This window comes from Hyla sarda, chromosome 4, assembly GCF_029499605.1.
Source record: "Hyla sarda isolate aHylSar1 chromosome 4, aHylSar1.hap1, whole genome shotgun sequence".
NCBI lineage: Eukaryota > Metazoa > Chordata > Amphibia > Anura > Hylidae > Hyla > Hyla sarda.
The window spans coordinates 252,283,718-252,298,729 of NC_079192.1; the positions used below are offsets into that span (position 1 = coordinate 252,283,718).

At 41.5% G+C, this 15,012-nt stretch overlaps 1 protein-coding gene across 1 annotated transcript in view; it reads left to right on the forward strand.

Annotated features, from left to right (window-relative positions):
- The window catches only part of PNPLA8 (patatin like phospholipase domain containing 8), a 70,745-nt gene that overhangs the window by 9,614 nt on the left and 46,119 nt on the right, over window positions 1–15,012 (forward strand). Inside the window, exon 2 of the mRNA XM_056573927.1 lies at window positions 12,191–13,224. Coding sequence (XP_056429902.1) covers window positions 12,214–13,224 — 1,011 coding nt within the window. The 5' untranslated portion in view covers window positions 12,191–12,213. The remainder of the gene's footprint in view (window positions 1–12,190; window positions 13,225–15,012) is intronic.

Here is a 15,012-nt window from a genome sequence, read left to right on the forward strand (position 1 = left end):
ATATGAGGGCTTGTTTTTTGCGCAAACAATTGTACTTTGTAATAAAAATTTTCACTTTACCATAAAATGTACGGTGCAACAAAAAAATTAGTGCACTTTATGGTAAAAATGATACATTATCTTGATTCTGTAGGTTAATGCGATTAAACGATACCCAATTTATATAGTTTTTCTTATTGTACTATAAAAAAATGCTATCTTTTGTAACAAAATTGGTATGCATAAAGTCTGCCGCCTATAACTTTTTTTTATTTTTCCATATACGGGGATGTATGAGGGCTCACTTTTTGTGGTGTGATCTGTAGTTTTTACTACCATTTTTGTTTTGATAGGACTTTTAAATCGCTTTTTATAAATAAAAAAATTCCAAATTCCTTGACTTCTATAAAAAGAAAATAACATTTTCTTATGAAGTATATTAGAAAGGTAATTTTTTGCCAAGATGTACAACAAATAAAAAGTTTTTGTATCTGACAGTGCCCATTTAACCCCTTAAGGACCCAGCCAATTTTCACTGTAGGACCTGACCATTTTTTTGCACATCTGACCACTTTCACTTTAAACATTAATAAATCTGGGATGCTTTTACCTTTCATTCTGATTCTGAGATTGTTTTTTCGTGACATATTCTACTTTGTTAGTGGTAAAATTTTGTCGATACTTGCATAATTTCTTGGTGAAAAATTCCAAAATTTGATGAAAAAATTGAAGCTTTTGCATTTTTTTTTACTTTGAAGCTCTCTGCTTATAAGGAAAATGAATATTCCAAATAAATTATATATTGATTCACATATACAACATGTCTATGATTGCATCATAAAGTTGACATATTTTTACTTTTGGAAGACATCAGAGGGCTTCAAAGTATAGCAGAAATTTTCCACATTTTCAAAATCTAAATTTTTCAGGGACCAGTTCTGTTTTGAAAGGCCTTCATATTAGAAATACCCCACAAATTACCCCCTTATAAAAACTGCACCCCTCAAAGCATTCAAAATGACATTCAAAAGGTTTGTTAACCCTTTAGGTGTTTCACAGGAATAGCAGCAAATTGAAGGAGAAAATTCAAAATCTTCATTTTTTACACTGGCATGTTCTTGTAGACCCAGTTTTTGAATTTTTACGAGGAGTAAAAGGAGAGAAATTCCTAAAATGTGTAAAACAATTTCTCTCGAGTAAGGAAGGAAATACCTCATATGTGTATGTCAAGTGTTCGGCGGGCGCAGTAGAGAGCTCAGAAGGGAAGGAGAGTTTTTCTGAAAGGGTTTTTGGGGGGCATGTCTCATTTTGGAAGCCCCTAAAATTTGTAACCCCATCTCTTCTGAGTATGGAAACACCACATATGTGGAGGTCAAGTGCACTGCTGGCTAATTACAATGCTCAGAAGAGAAGGAGTCACATTTGGCTTTTTCAAAGCAATTTTTGCCGAAATGGTTTTTGGGGGGCATGTCCCATTTAGCAAGCTCCTATGGTGCCAGGACAGAAAAAAAAAACACATGGCATACTATTTTGGAAAGTACACCCCTCAAGGAACGTAACAAGGGGTACAGTGAGCCTTAACACCCCACAGGTGTTTCACGACTTTTCGTTAAAGTTGGATGTGTAAATGATTTTTTTTTCCAACTAAAATGCTGGTTTTCCCCAAATTTACTTTTTTTTTTTTATAAAGGGTAATGGGAGAAAATGCCCCCCAAAATGTGTAACCCCATCTCTTCTGAGTATGGAAATACCCCATGTGTGGACGTCAATTGCTCTGCTGGCACACTACAATGCTCAGAAGAAAAGGAGTCACATTTGAAAATCTTGCTGAAATGGGGGGGGGGGGGCATATCGCATTCAGGAAGCCCCTATGGTGCCAGGACAGCAAAAAGTCCCCCCACATGGCATACTATTTTGGAAACTACACCCCTCAAGGAATGTAACAAGGGGTACCCACAGGTGTTTGACGACTTTTGATGATGTGTAAATGATTTTTTATTCTTATTTTCCACTACACTGCTGTTTTTTCCCAAAATTTTACATTTTTACAAGGGGTAATACGAGAAATGCCCCCAAAATGTTTAACCCATCTTTTTGGAGTATGGAAATACCCCATGTGTGGACGTCAAGTGCACTGCGGACGCACTACAATGCTCAGAAGAGGAGGAGTCACATTTGCAAATTTTGCTGAAATGGGGGGCATATCGCATTTAGGAAGCCCCTATGGTGCCAGGACAGCAAAAAAAAAACAAACACATGCCATACTATTTTGGAAACTACACCCCTCAAGGAACGTAACAAGGGGTACAGTGAGCCTTAACCCCCCACAGGTGTTTGATAAATATTCATGAAGTGGGATGTGAAAATTAAACATTTTATTTTTTTACACTAAAATGCTGAGGTTACCCCACATTTTTCATTTTCACAAGTGGTAAAAGGAGAAAATGTCACTGTAAGTTTGTAAATAGATTTCTTTGGAGTAAGGACATACCTCAAGTCTGGGCGTAAACAGCATGCACACCGGTCTCAGAGATGCCGGAGATCAGTCAGGGTCCTTGAGCTTTGGCTTTCTCCTATGGAGCCAGAACAGTGGGACCCCCCCTCAAGGGGCATTAGATGGGGTACACTAATTACTAACAAGGGGTACAGTGGTACATAAAATTATAAAACAGATTATGTTCCCAGAATGATGACCCAGAGCATAGCCAAAAATAAAAAAATATGCCCCCCCCCAAACCCTATGCTCTGAATCATCATTCTGGGAATGTGATGTGTGTGGACGTCCCTAACCTGTTGCCTCAAATGCGCACCCCGCTCAGGTGGAGAGAGCGCTGCGCATTTGAGGAACATAAAAAGTCCCCGATGATAGTGACTAATTTTTTTGAAAAAATACCCCAGAGGTCTTATCAGTGTTTTTTTTTTTTTTTTTTTTTTTTTTTTAAGATGAAACATTATTTTGGGCAATTTAGATGTTTATGGGGTTAGAACTTGGAATGTACTCTGGACTTGGTACATTGGGGTCAAATTATGGGAAATTAAAATTTAGTACTCCATGGAAGTGTGATACTCCCTGAAGCATTCCTTAATGCAGAGGCCCGGATGATCGGGGCAAGGGTCACATTGAGTGGTGGTATCCTTCCATATCACCCTCTTGTAACACACTCTGCATCTTTTCTGGGTTCGTCCCGTCTTTCCAGTGTGGGGGACTTCACCTGGAAAGTGTTGGCCTGGGACGATCCTGGCACCTATAACTCCAGTTCCTTCGGAACTCCGGCCTGTTCTTTCCCGGTCAGCAAAGATCAGGACCTTTAGGACTTCTTCTTGGAACTGGAGGAATGTCCCTGTGTTGCCAGCATACCGGTACAGTACAAAAGTGTTGTACATGGCAACCTGTACCATGTAGACCGCAACTTTTTTGTACCATACCCGTGTTTTGCGCATGGCCATGTATGGCTTGAGGACTTGATCAGAAAGATCAACTCCCCTCATATACCGATTGTAGTCCAGAATACAATCGGGCTTTAGCACCGGTGTTGTGGTACCTCGCACAGGGACAGGTGAGCTGCCGTTGCCATGAATAGTGGTCAGCATAAGGACATCCCTCTTATCCTTATACTTGAACAACAACAGGTTTTCATGGGCAAGGGCACGGGAGTCACCCTTGGGAATAGGTATCTGCAGAAAATTTAGAGGGAGGCCTCTCTGGCTTTTCCGCATGGTCCCACAAGCAGACGTGAATCTGGCGGCAAGGGATGTGAACAGAGGGATGCTGGTATAAAAGTTGTCCAAATACACGTGGTAACCCTTATCCAGAAATGGGTGCATAAGGTCCCAAACAAGTTTCCCGCTAACACACAGAGTGGGGAACAATCTGGGGGTTCAATACGGGAATCTCGTCCCTCACACACCCTAAACTTGAGAGTGTACCCGGAGGTACTCTCACAAAGTTTATAGAGCTTCACGCCATACCTCGCCCGCTTCGAGGGAATATACTGGTGGAAGATGAGTCTCCCCTTAAAACTGATAAGAGACTCATCGACCGAGAGCTCCCTGAGCGGTACGTAGGCCTCCAAAAATTTGGCCCCTAAGTGATCGATGACCGGTCTCACTATGTAAAGCCGGTTATAGGTGGGATCACTGCGGGGTGGACATGCCTCATTATCTGCATAATGCAGGCATTTCCAAATGGCCTCGAACCGCTTCCGTGTCATGACCATACTGTAAAGCAGGGTCTTGTATAGGATGTCCCCGCTCCAGTACTGTCTGACACTGCGCCTTTTGACCAGGCCCATATGCAGCAAGAGGCCCCAAAATGTCCTCATCTCTGCTGCATCAATGGCGTACCATTCATTGGACCTGGCCAAAAAAGAATCAGGGTGGTGGGCGATGAACTGCTGGGAGTACAGATTCATCTGCTCCACCATCAGATTGGCAAAACTGTCACTGAAAAAATAACTGAAATAGTAAATTTCAGTGAACCCAGCCGTGTCAATCCGGATTCTGGAGTCGCCAACAAACTCCGGAACCCATGGCTGATAACCCTCTGGGGGTCTCCAGACAGGTTCACCAGAAGGGGGCTCTGGTAAACTTGTCTGGGGGATCGGACTCCTAGTACCAGCAGCATTGTCGCTTGTACTAGTGCCAGCCACTGGGCCACTATCATGGGGGGTGCGTGGCCTCGCCTGGCGGCGTCTCTGCCGCCGTACAGGGGACGTATCATAAGTACTAGATGATGAGGAGGACGATGAAGAACACAGGAATGTAGGATCTTCTTCGTCCTCACTGGCAGATTCGGAGTCTGAGGCAAGACAAGCATATGCCTCCGCTGCCGAAAATGCCTGGCGAGCCATCACCTTTTTTCTGCGGTGGCGGGGGGTGGTGGTGTTCCGAGGGGGGAGTATGTACTGTGTGATTGGTGTACCTATAACTTTATAGGGGGGGGGGGGGAAGCGCTGAACCCCTAATAGGGCCCGGATCACGCTGAAGAATTGCGGCGGACCTATTAGGGGGTCAGGGGGGAAATTTTTTACTTTTTTTTAAAACTTTTTACCCTACCTTTCACTGGGCTGTATTCTTTCCCTGATCTATGGGGGATGGGGCTTCTTTTCTTCTGAAGGGGCTCCGATCTCGGCATAGGGGGGGTCCCTGGCTTCCTCCAGCCAGCCGCGGGAGCTGCAGGAGGCTGCCGTTAACCCCTCCCCTGCCGGCTGCTATTGGCTGGGCTCCCTATAGATACAGGAGGTGATTGGGGGTGTACCCCCGATCACCTTGTATCTCCGGGTCAGCGGGTCACCAGTGACCCGCATCACCGGAATCGCACAAGTGTGAATTCGCTTGCGGTTTTCTGTGATAGCCGACATGGGGGGGGGGGGGGGGGGGTCTGATGACCCCCTGGGCATTTGCACGGGATGCCTGCATTTGCACGGCGGGGACCGGAATCCTGAACAGGTTAAAGGGGTACTCCGGTGGGAATTTTTTTTTTTTTAAATGAACTGGTGCCAGAAAGTTAAACAGATTTGTAAATTACTTCTATTTAAAAATCTTAATCCTTCCAGTACTTTTTAGCAGCATGCTACAGAGGAAATTCTATTATTTTTGAATTTCTTTTTTGTCTTGTCCACAGTGCTCTCTGCTGACACCTCTGTCCATGTCAGGAACTGTCCAGAGCAGCATAGGTTTGCTATGGGGATTTTCTCCTGCTCTGGACAGTTCCTGATACGGGCATCAGTTGTCGGCAGGTATGGACAACACAAAAAGGAAATTCAAAAAGAAGAATAGAATTTCCTCTTTAGCATACAGCTGCTAATAAGTACTGAAAGGATTAAGATTTTTTTAATAGAAGTCATTTACAAATCTGTTAAACTTTCTGGCACCAGTTCATTTAAAAATAAATAAATAGTTTTCCACCGGAGTACCCCTTTTAAATGGGCCCGGTCAGATACAAAAACGTTTTATTTGTTGTACATCTTGGCAATAACTACTAATAAGTACCAAAAGGATTGTGGGGCATTTATCATTGTAGGTGTAAGTGAAGCATTTATTATTGTAGGTGTAAGTGAAGCATTTTTCTACACCTTTTTGTGTGTGCTGGTAATGTGTAGGAGTAGAGATGAGCGAACTTACAGTAAATTCGATTCGTCACGAACTTCTCGGCTCGGCAGTTGATGACTTATCCTGCATAAATTAGTTCAGCTTTCAGGTGCTCCAGTGGGCTGGAAAAGGTGGATACAGTCCTAGGAGACCCTTAAAGCCCACTGGAACACCTGAAAGCTGAACTAATTTATGCAGGAAAAGTCATCAACTGCCGAGCCGAGAAGTTCGTGACGAATCGCATTTACTGTAAGTTCGCTCATCTCTATATAGGAGCACCAAATTTATTAAATGGTCACAGAGCATTTGATACATTTTGTGGAGGTCACATTTTCTGAAAGTTCTCTCTTCACATGCACCAAAAAGCTAAGCTAAGTTTGGGCTGGTGTAGTTTTAGAGACTTTTCAGTGGCTTTGCGCCTTTTTTGCAGCTTTTTACAAAAAGGCACAGTTCATGAAACCCTTCTATATCATGAGTATTGCCAAAAATCAGTGGATTGCAACTCAAAATCAGCAGAAATGTGTAAACCAAAAGGTGCACTAAAAACGCCTAAAGAACATGATAAATGTCGGCCTAAGATTTTTAAATAGAAGTAATTTACAAATCTGTTTAACTTTCTGGCACCAGTTGATTTAAAAAAAATAAATAAATAAATAAAAGATTTTCCACCGGAAGTTCTTTCTCTTGTGAGATGTAGAAGCTGAATGGCGCACAATGCAGGCTGATGGTACTGCTGACGTGATCAGGCTCTCGGTCAGAGTGCAGAGGTGTGTACCTCAGGCTGACTGTTCATTGGTCGATAGGCCCTAGGAATGTCTCTTCCGAGATCTGTAACATGACCACACATAAACATGACGTGGTAGAAGTACTTACTATCTTGAGCCTTCGCATGCCTGTAGCAGGATACTTCTAGGAAAGTGCACTGGGCACATGTTTTCCTTTCACACGTTGTCCAAATACTTTGTACTATGCCATTGTTTCCCAACCAGGGTGCCTCCAGCTGTTGCAAAACTACAACTCCCAGCATGCTGGAAGTTGTAGTTTTGCAACAGCTGGAGGCACCCTGGTTGAGAAACACTACTATGCAGTCATGTAGACCAGTTCTATCTGCAAAAAACACCTATACTTTCATTCACATTCATCTCATGAAATTCCTTTACAATAAAAAAGTTTAAAAAAAATAATTTAGATTATTACATTATGTATTATTGAGTCATTCTGGTACAGTGGTCCCTCAAGTTACAATATTAATCGGTTCCTGGATGACCATTGTATGTTGAAACCATTGTATGTTGAGACCATAACTCTATGGAAACCTGGTAATTGGTTCGGAAGCCCCAAAATGTCATCAAAAATAGGAAAAAGTGAAGATTAAAGAAAAATAGTAGATAGTAGATAACTAATATAGATAAAGCAAGTTCTGACATATAAAAGTAAGAAAGATCTGCTGGGAGCTGTAAATCACTGTCTGTCAGTGTTTCCCAACAGGGTGCCTCCAGCTGTTGCAAAACTACAACTTCCAGCATGCCCGGACAGCCAAAGGCTGTCCGGGCATGCTGAGAGTTGTAGTTTTGCAACAGCTGGAGGCACCTTGGTTGGGAAATGCTGGTCTATGTAGAGGACAGGAGCTTCTTCAGGGTTCTGTACAGAATACAAAATGTCCTATAAAAAAAGTAACATGGAGCCGCCCTCACCTGGTGTCCAAAGGAGCAGCAAATCCTGGCACAGGTAAAGAGTAGTACAGAACATGTAGTACCTCCCTGTACTGCAGGGGAGCTACCAGACACCAGTCAGTGCATACACTTCAGTAATACAGGGATTTTACAAGTAAAATGCCCATTCTGATTGGTCAGTTCTTCCGGCCATTGACATGTTTCACAGATCTGGACTGTCTGTAGCATTGTATGGTGAGTCTTGTTTCAAGTTACAATGCTCGAGAAAAGACCATTGTATGTTGAGGCCATTGTAAGTTGAGGGATCACTGTATTGGGGGTGTCATGATATACTAGATTTGCAATATCTGAGGGACCTGCCAAATGAACAAGTGTTCAGTAATGGTCATAGGACATTCATATATAACAATTGTAGTGGATTTGTATACTCGGCATAGCAGGACAGCTCAGATATTGCGATTTTCAGGCTGTTTGCTTGATGTTTGCTATGCTATTGCTGTTACGTGACTATGTTTGGTATTCTAATATTTTATAAGCCTGATAATCCTTTTGCTGGAAGGATGAAAGGGACTTGAACCACATGACCTGGGTTTTTTTTTTTTTTTTTTTTTTTTTTACAGCAGGCGATGTACACACAAAGCTGCTGTGAGGTCAGTGAGTTTAGTCTGAAACAAACCTATGTATATGTTCGCTGACATAGGGGAGTTGTGCTAGTAAGTATTATTAGGGTGTTGATTTGCTATATTAAAGGGGTATTCACGTGGAAAACTTTTTTTTTTTTTTTTTTTTTATAAATCAACTGGTGCCAGAAAGTTTAACAGATTTGTAAATTACTCAAATAAAGGACGACTCTGCACCACCTCTATTAGCACTTAGGATATAGCAATATACTCGGTTTTCCTCTGTCTTTCCTTGCAACTGCTGGAGGGACTTCAGTGGTCCTCTACGTTAGGGCAAGTCCATTCAATCTGTGTATAACAGAGAGAGATAGAAAAACGGAGCAACTCACCACACCGACCCAGGTATTCTTTGCAAGTGGTTCTTTATTTCATATCTTCAACCATAGAAAACAAGCAGGGGAGAGTGCACGTGGGACACGTCCCACGTGCACTCTCCCCTGCTTGTTTTCTATGGTTGAAGATATGAAATAAAGAACCACTTGCAAAGAATACCTGGGTCGGTGTGGTGAGTTGCTCCGTTTTTCTATCTCTCTGTTATACACAGATTTGTAAATTACTTCTATTAAAAAATCTTAATCCTTCCAGTACTTTTTAGGGCCTATATACTACATAGGAAATGCTTTACTTTTTAGACTTCTCTGATGTCATGACCACAGTGCTCTCTGCTGACCTCTGCTGTCCCTTTTAGAAACTGTCCGGAGCAGCATATGTTTGCTATGGGGATTTTCTCCTGCCCTGGACAGTTCCTAAAATGGACAGCAGAGGTCAGCAGAGAGCACTGGGGTCATGACATCAGAGAAATCTAAAAAGTAAAACATTTCCTCTGTAGTATATAGCCCCTAAAAAGTCCTGGAAGGATTAAGATTTTTTAATAGAACTAATTTACAAATCTGTTTAACTTTCTGGCACCAGTTTATTTAAAAAAAAAAAAAAGTTTTCCATGAGAGTACCCCTTTAAAAATAGGAGAAGGTGTGATAGAATATGGGGAGGATGTTAGAAAGGGTATGATCACACAGCAAAATGTTTGCAATTCTGCAGAAATTCTGACCAAATTGTGACAAAATTCTTTATCTAAACATAAAATTGCACTAAAATTTAAACCCCATTCATTTCAATAGGATTCCACAGCGAAATTTCAAAAAATATAAGACTAGACTTAGATTTTGACAGAATGCAAAAAGCAGAATTTCTGCAGCGGAATGCCTGCTGCAGAAGTTCTGCTGTCTGAATGGGAGTGCGGAATTGCATTTAAATCAATTTGCAGTAAATTGCGGTGGAATTTCCTTTGGAATTCTTCTGCTGCATTCTGCATGGAAATTATTTTGTGTGAACATGACAATCATGATAACCTACAGCCATTGGCTATCCCGGCATGCTTGGCGTTGTACTTTTGCAACAGCTGGAGTGCCACAGGTTGGAAACCACTGACCTATAGCAACATATAATGCAGTGCTTCAGCAGAGTCAGATGTACCAAAAGAGAAGTGTATACATACCGTATATATAATTACATGATATAAATGTGGCATTTATTGTTATATTCCTTTTTGAAACCACTTTTTTTGTTACATAGCATCTAATGAGAGTGTAAAAACAGAATGTAATTCTAAATCTTTGCTAATTTGTTGAAACTAAAAGCTATAATGTATGGACATAAGTATTCAGGCCCTTCATAAAGTACTTAGTTGATTATAGCCTCCATAATAGGTCCCAGGGATGCTCACATCAGACCATTAGACCCATGCTTTGGCAAAGACTTACATCTGTAAGGCTGCATTCACACCACGTTTTTGCAATACAGTTCCCGTATACGTTTTCAGTGTGAAGACTGTATGGAACGTATTGAAAACCGTATGCATCCGTTATGCATCTTGTGTGGTTTTGTCTGTTTTTTTTTCCTGTACCCAAAACTGTAGCCTATCACGGTTTTTGGTCCATGTGAAAAACACTTTATTTTTTTTATTTTTTTATTTTTTTTTTTAACATGGGAGTCAATTGGAACCGTACAGAGCCATGTATGCGTACGGTTCCATCCGGTTTGCACCATATGGTTTTTGACTTTGCACAGTTTATTTTCTTGGAATTTCAATCATAATGTAGTGAAAAGTTAAAAACTTATACAGTTTTTTCTTAAATGATGGATGCAACTGGACATCATTTTTTCAAACCATATACAGTTTTTAACTGTATACGGGTTGAAATTTGTATACAAGTTTTGATTCAGTTTAGTCAGGTTTTGAGGAATCTGTTTTTCATCAAAAACCTGATACAGGAACTGTATTGCAAAAACCTGGTGTGCATGCACCCTAATATGGACACATGTCCTGACCCAAACATTGTATTCCCATTCAGGGGCATATACCATATGCGTCCATAAGTTCGGGTACTCTGAAATGTAGGCAAAAATGGGATGTAAACAGCAGAACTCCTTCACATAGCTGGCTATTCTGCTGAATGTGACATAGATAGGACAGCACACTGGCCCTGTCAGCTCTTCTTTTGATTTCTTTCAGTCAGAGATAGTAAGGCTGGGTTCACACTACGGAATCTCCGGGCAGAAAATTTCCGCCCGGAGATTCCGAGTGCGGCCAGTAGACTGCAATGTGATCCGCGCGGATTTCCGCCTGAAGAAAGAGCACCGTCTTTCTTCAGGTAGAAATTTCTAAGCGGATTTTCCGCTTCACAAATTCCGAAGTGTGAATTTGTGAACGGAAACCCATTGACTACACTGCATTTTAGCAAGCGGAATTTCGGACGGAAATTTTACGACTAAATTTCTGTCGGAAATTCCGTAGTCTGAACCTAGCCTAACAGTGCAACACCTGTCCTCAGGTTGTGTGTGCTATGACAACTTGAATCCATTAACTCCAATGCATCTCAACTGCAGTACCACACAAAAACTGAGGCCAAGAGTGGTGCTGTGTCTGGAAGTCAGAATCTTGCTGAATTGATATTAAAGCGTACCAGTCAGATCCAACAAAAAACATTTTTTAAAATAAATCACTCAGTACCTCATCCTGATTATGTACATCAAATTTTTATGTGTCTAGCACCTTTATTCATTTTTTTTATTACACTTTTAGTTTAGCTCACTAGTCTGAATTCCTCTCAAAGGGAGGGGGCGTGGCCTCACTGTGCAGGTCTCCGCCCCGCCCTCAGTATGCTGTCTGCTCACATCTCCCCTGGCATTAGCAAAACTACAACTCCCAGCTTGTCCTCACTGACAGTAGCGGGACACAAGCTGACAGTGGGAGGATTTTTCCTCCAGCCCTGCGCTCAGAGCTGTCAATCAAGGACATAGGTGATGACTCATGGACACTGCAGGACTAGTATGTGTCCAAGCAGGCAGGGGGGGGGGGCAGTTGTTTGACTGGCTTTTTCAGTATGAAACACTGAAAATTTTCGAATGAAAGCAATTGCAAAACCTATTGGTTATACATGATTTACAACATATCAAAAGCTAAAATGTCATTCTTTGGATATATATTTACAGAGTTTTAATTCACTCATTTCTTAGCACTACAAGTCTGTAGCCACTACTTTTATTCTGTAATTCTGTAATTTTCTAGAAATATCCCTTGTGTGGCCCTCGTTTGCTACATTACTCAATTACAAGCCCCATAGAAAATTGAGTGCTTTGTGAATTGTGGAGCTCTTTTTTTTTTCTAATAGGATGTTTTTCATGATGTCATGTATTACAGAGTTGCATCATTTAAATGAGCTCCTTCATGTCATTGACTTTTTTTTATATATTTTTTCTCTTTTCAGAGCACTTATGAATATTTTAAGTAATGTCCGTGTTGTTTCTATTGGATACGTACCTGTATTTATTGACCTCTAGGAGGAGCATTTGGAGGAGTCCTGACTTAAGGAGTGTATACTCCTGCTGCAGACACTTTAGTCTGTACTCAAGCATCCGCTCTAGTAGCTTTATATCGAAGTTTCAACCACGCGCACATCTTTTTAGGAAAGCTGGAGAAAGGGAATTTATTCATCTCAAATCCCAAGGTTACTCTTATTCCATAAGCTCTAAACACAGCCCCACAACTTCAAAGGGAATCACTCTAGCAAAGGCGTCTATGTCACGGATTAAGAATACTTTTGATTCTGTCACCAAAGCTGTCTCAAGCACACATGGGGACTTACTTTCACGCATTGTACGCCCAAAGCCAAACCCTGCCAATGCTGGAAAAGAAGAAAGCGTCCAAATAAGGGAAGCGAGCGCAACACAGTCCAACTCTGGTAAAGGGGAAGTTCAGGACACTAGCAAAGAATCCCTTCCAACTCAGTCTAAGAAATCAAATAGTGCTGCGGAACCTACCTCGCTGCTCACCCAAGGCAGCTCAGTGGATGCCCCACAAGAAAACGAGGCCAGAACAAGTCTGTTCCATCCAAGCTCTATTACCACTAACTTCGGGGAGACCTATAATTTCTTGGCCTATCATATAAACTCATATTTTGCAAATGAAACAAGCATGACGAAAAATAGCATTGCACAAAATGGTCATAGTACTGATATAAACAGTGAAAAGGAAAAAGACTCTGAAACTGAAGACAGTGCAGGTTCTGCAAAGAAAAGTATTACAAACTTTCTTTCGAATCAGTCCAGTAATGTTCATGCTTTTGTGGGTAGTTATCTTGGTGGTCTGGTGCCCAAGTTCAGGCCCGAGCAGAAGCTTGCCTTAGAGGAAAAGGCAAAAGACCCAGGAAGTGAAGACTCTGAGGCCAAGACTGAGCAAGAAATAAGTAAAGATAAAAGTGTTGATGAAAAAGCCAAGCGATTGTCACTTCAGAGGGAAAAGGTAGGTCCGCTATAGGCACCTCAAAAGTCTATAGAAAGCTCTAGTAGGTGGTGGTTAAAGGGGCATTCTCCTCTCCTATTCATTGGATATAAGACAACTTGAGATGGGAATAACCCTTTAGAGGTCATATATACACACAACAATATAACCACTCTGTTCATCCTCTGTGCTGAGGAGAGCTGGGATATGACACAGGTAAATAGAGGGCACTACTATACCTCCACATGCTTCTCATATCATGGCTTTTGGGTGAAAACATTGCATTCTCCTTCAGATGCTATATTGCTTTAAGGGGAGTATTGTGTCTAGGACAGAATACATCTGTAATAGTGTGGTACCAATGGACCATACACCATGGGCTCTGTAGGACAGAGCTGCAGGTACATGGGGTGCTGTTGTGCAAGATCATGTCATGTGTACAATGCCTTCATTTTGATCAGCCTCAAATAGGACATTCTGTCATGTGCTAGAATTGTTCTGCTCACACTGACAACATGCCTTACGTTACTAAAAGATTCAGAACAGATGCCACAGATCTGTGTTTATTTATAATGGGTATGCCAGTTAGGGCTGCCCCTGTTAAAAAATGCCCGTTATCAATCCGTTTGATAATTTTTCAAACTGATTGCAAATGGCTGTAAAATAATCCCATTGATGTCAATGGGATTTTTTTTTTTTTTTACAATCCTTTATCACCCGTTTGCTTCCTGTGCTGTTTTTTGTTTGTTTTTTTGGAAGGAAAAGACAGTGCATGCATTATTTTTTCTCCCATCAAAAATAACAGAATAGAAACGGATATTATCAATTTAACATTAAAGTCTATGGCAAATGGTATAATGTTTAATAAAAAGTTTAATTTCATCTGTTTGCACCCGGTTTATAATATCCGTTTTTGAACATTTATTACTTCTGAGCATGCTCAGAAGAGGTCACATCAGCAGACTCCTGCAGTGCTCCGGGACTACTACTACTCCCATCATGAAACAAACTTGTTTCCTTGATGGGAGTAGTAATTCCCTGGCTGCGGGAGTCTGCCGACGGCTGGGGAGGCTACATTAGTGTTTGTACTACTACCCCCATCATGGAACAGAGTCTGTTCCATGTTTGGGGTTGTAGTACCGGGGCTGAGGAATTGATCGCACCGGGTCTCACTTCTGAGACCCGATGCAATCAGAAGTTATTCAACAGGGGAGTGGGCGGCATGCCCAGCTCCCCTGCGATGTACAGTGTACTTTTACTTTCATTTTTAAATTCCCCGCCGGGAGCCCTGAATGGCCGACACCGAGGATCCATTCAGGGCTCCCGGCAGGGTGTTTAAACCGGGCAGCAGGGGAATAATTTATAATACAATAAATACATGGGGGGAATAAAAGGATTATACAAAAGTTGGAGGGAATATGATTATATGGTTATAATTATGCACACTACAGACATTACAATATTACACACTAAATATTCAAACAGGAGGAGTGAGGGCCATGCTCTCAAGAGCTTACAGTCTATGGGGAATGGGGTTAAGACAAAAGGCAGAAAGTGCTTTATTGATACAATGGTCCAGCCATGTTTTATACATAGTTGTTGCCTGGTTTATCCACCTTTATGTGATCTACCCTAATTTCTGAGTGTCTAAAGTGCATAGAGTGTAGGGGGAGACTGCCAAATATGGTACTTTTGATATCTCCAGGACAAAAGGTCTCAAAATGGGGTAAAGTGATACAAGGTAAAATAAATTAGGTGATGTTATAGGACTTTTTGAAGATATGTGTCTTTAGGGCATGTTTAAAACTG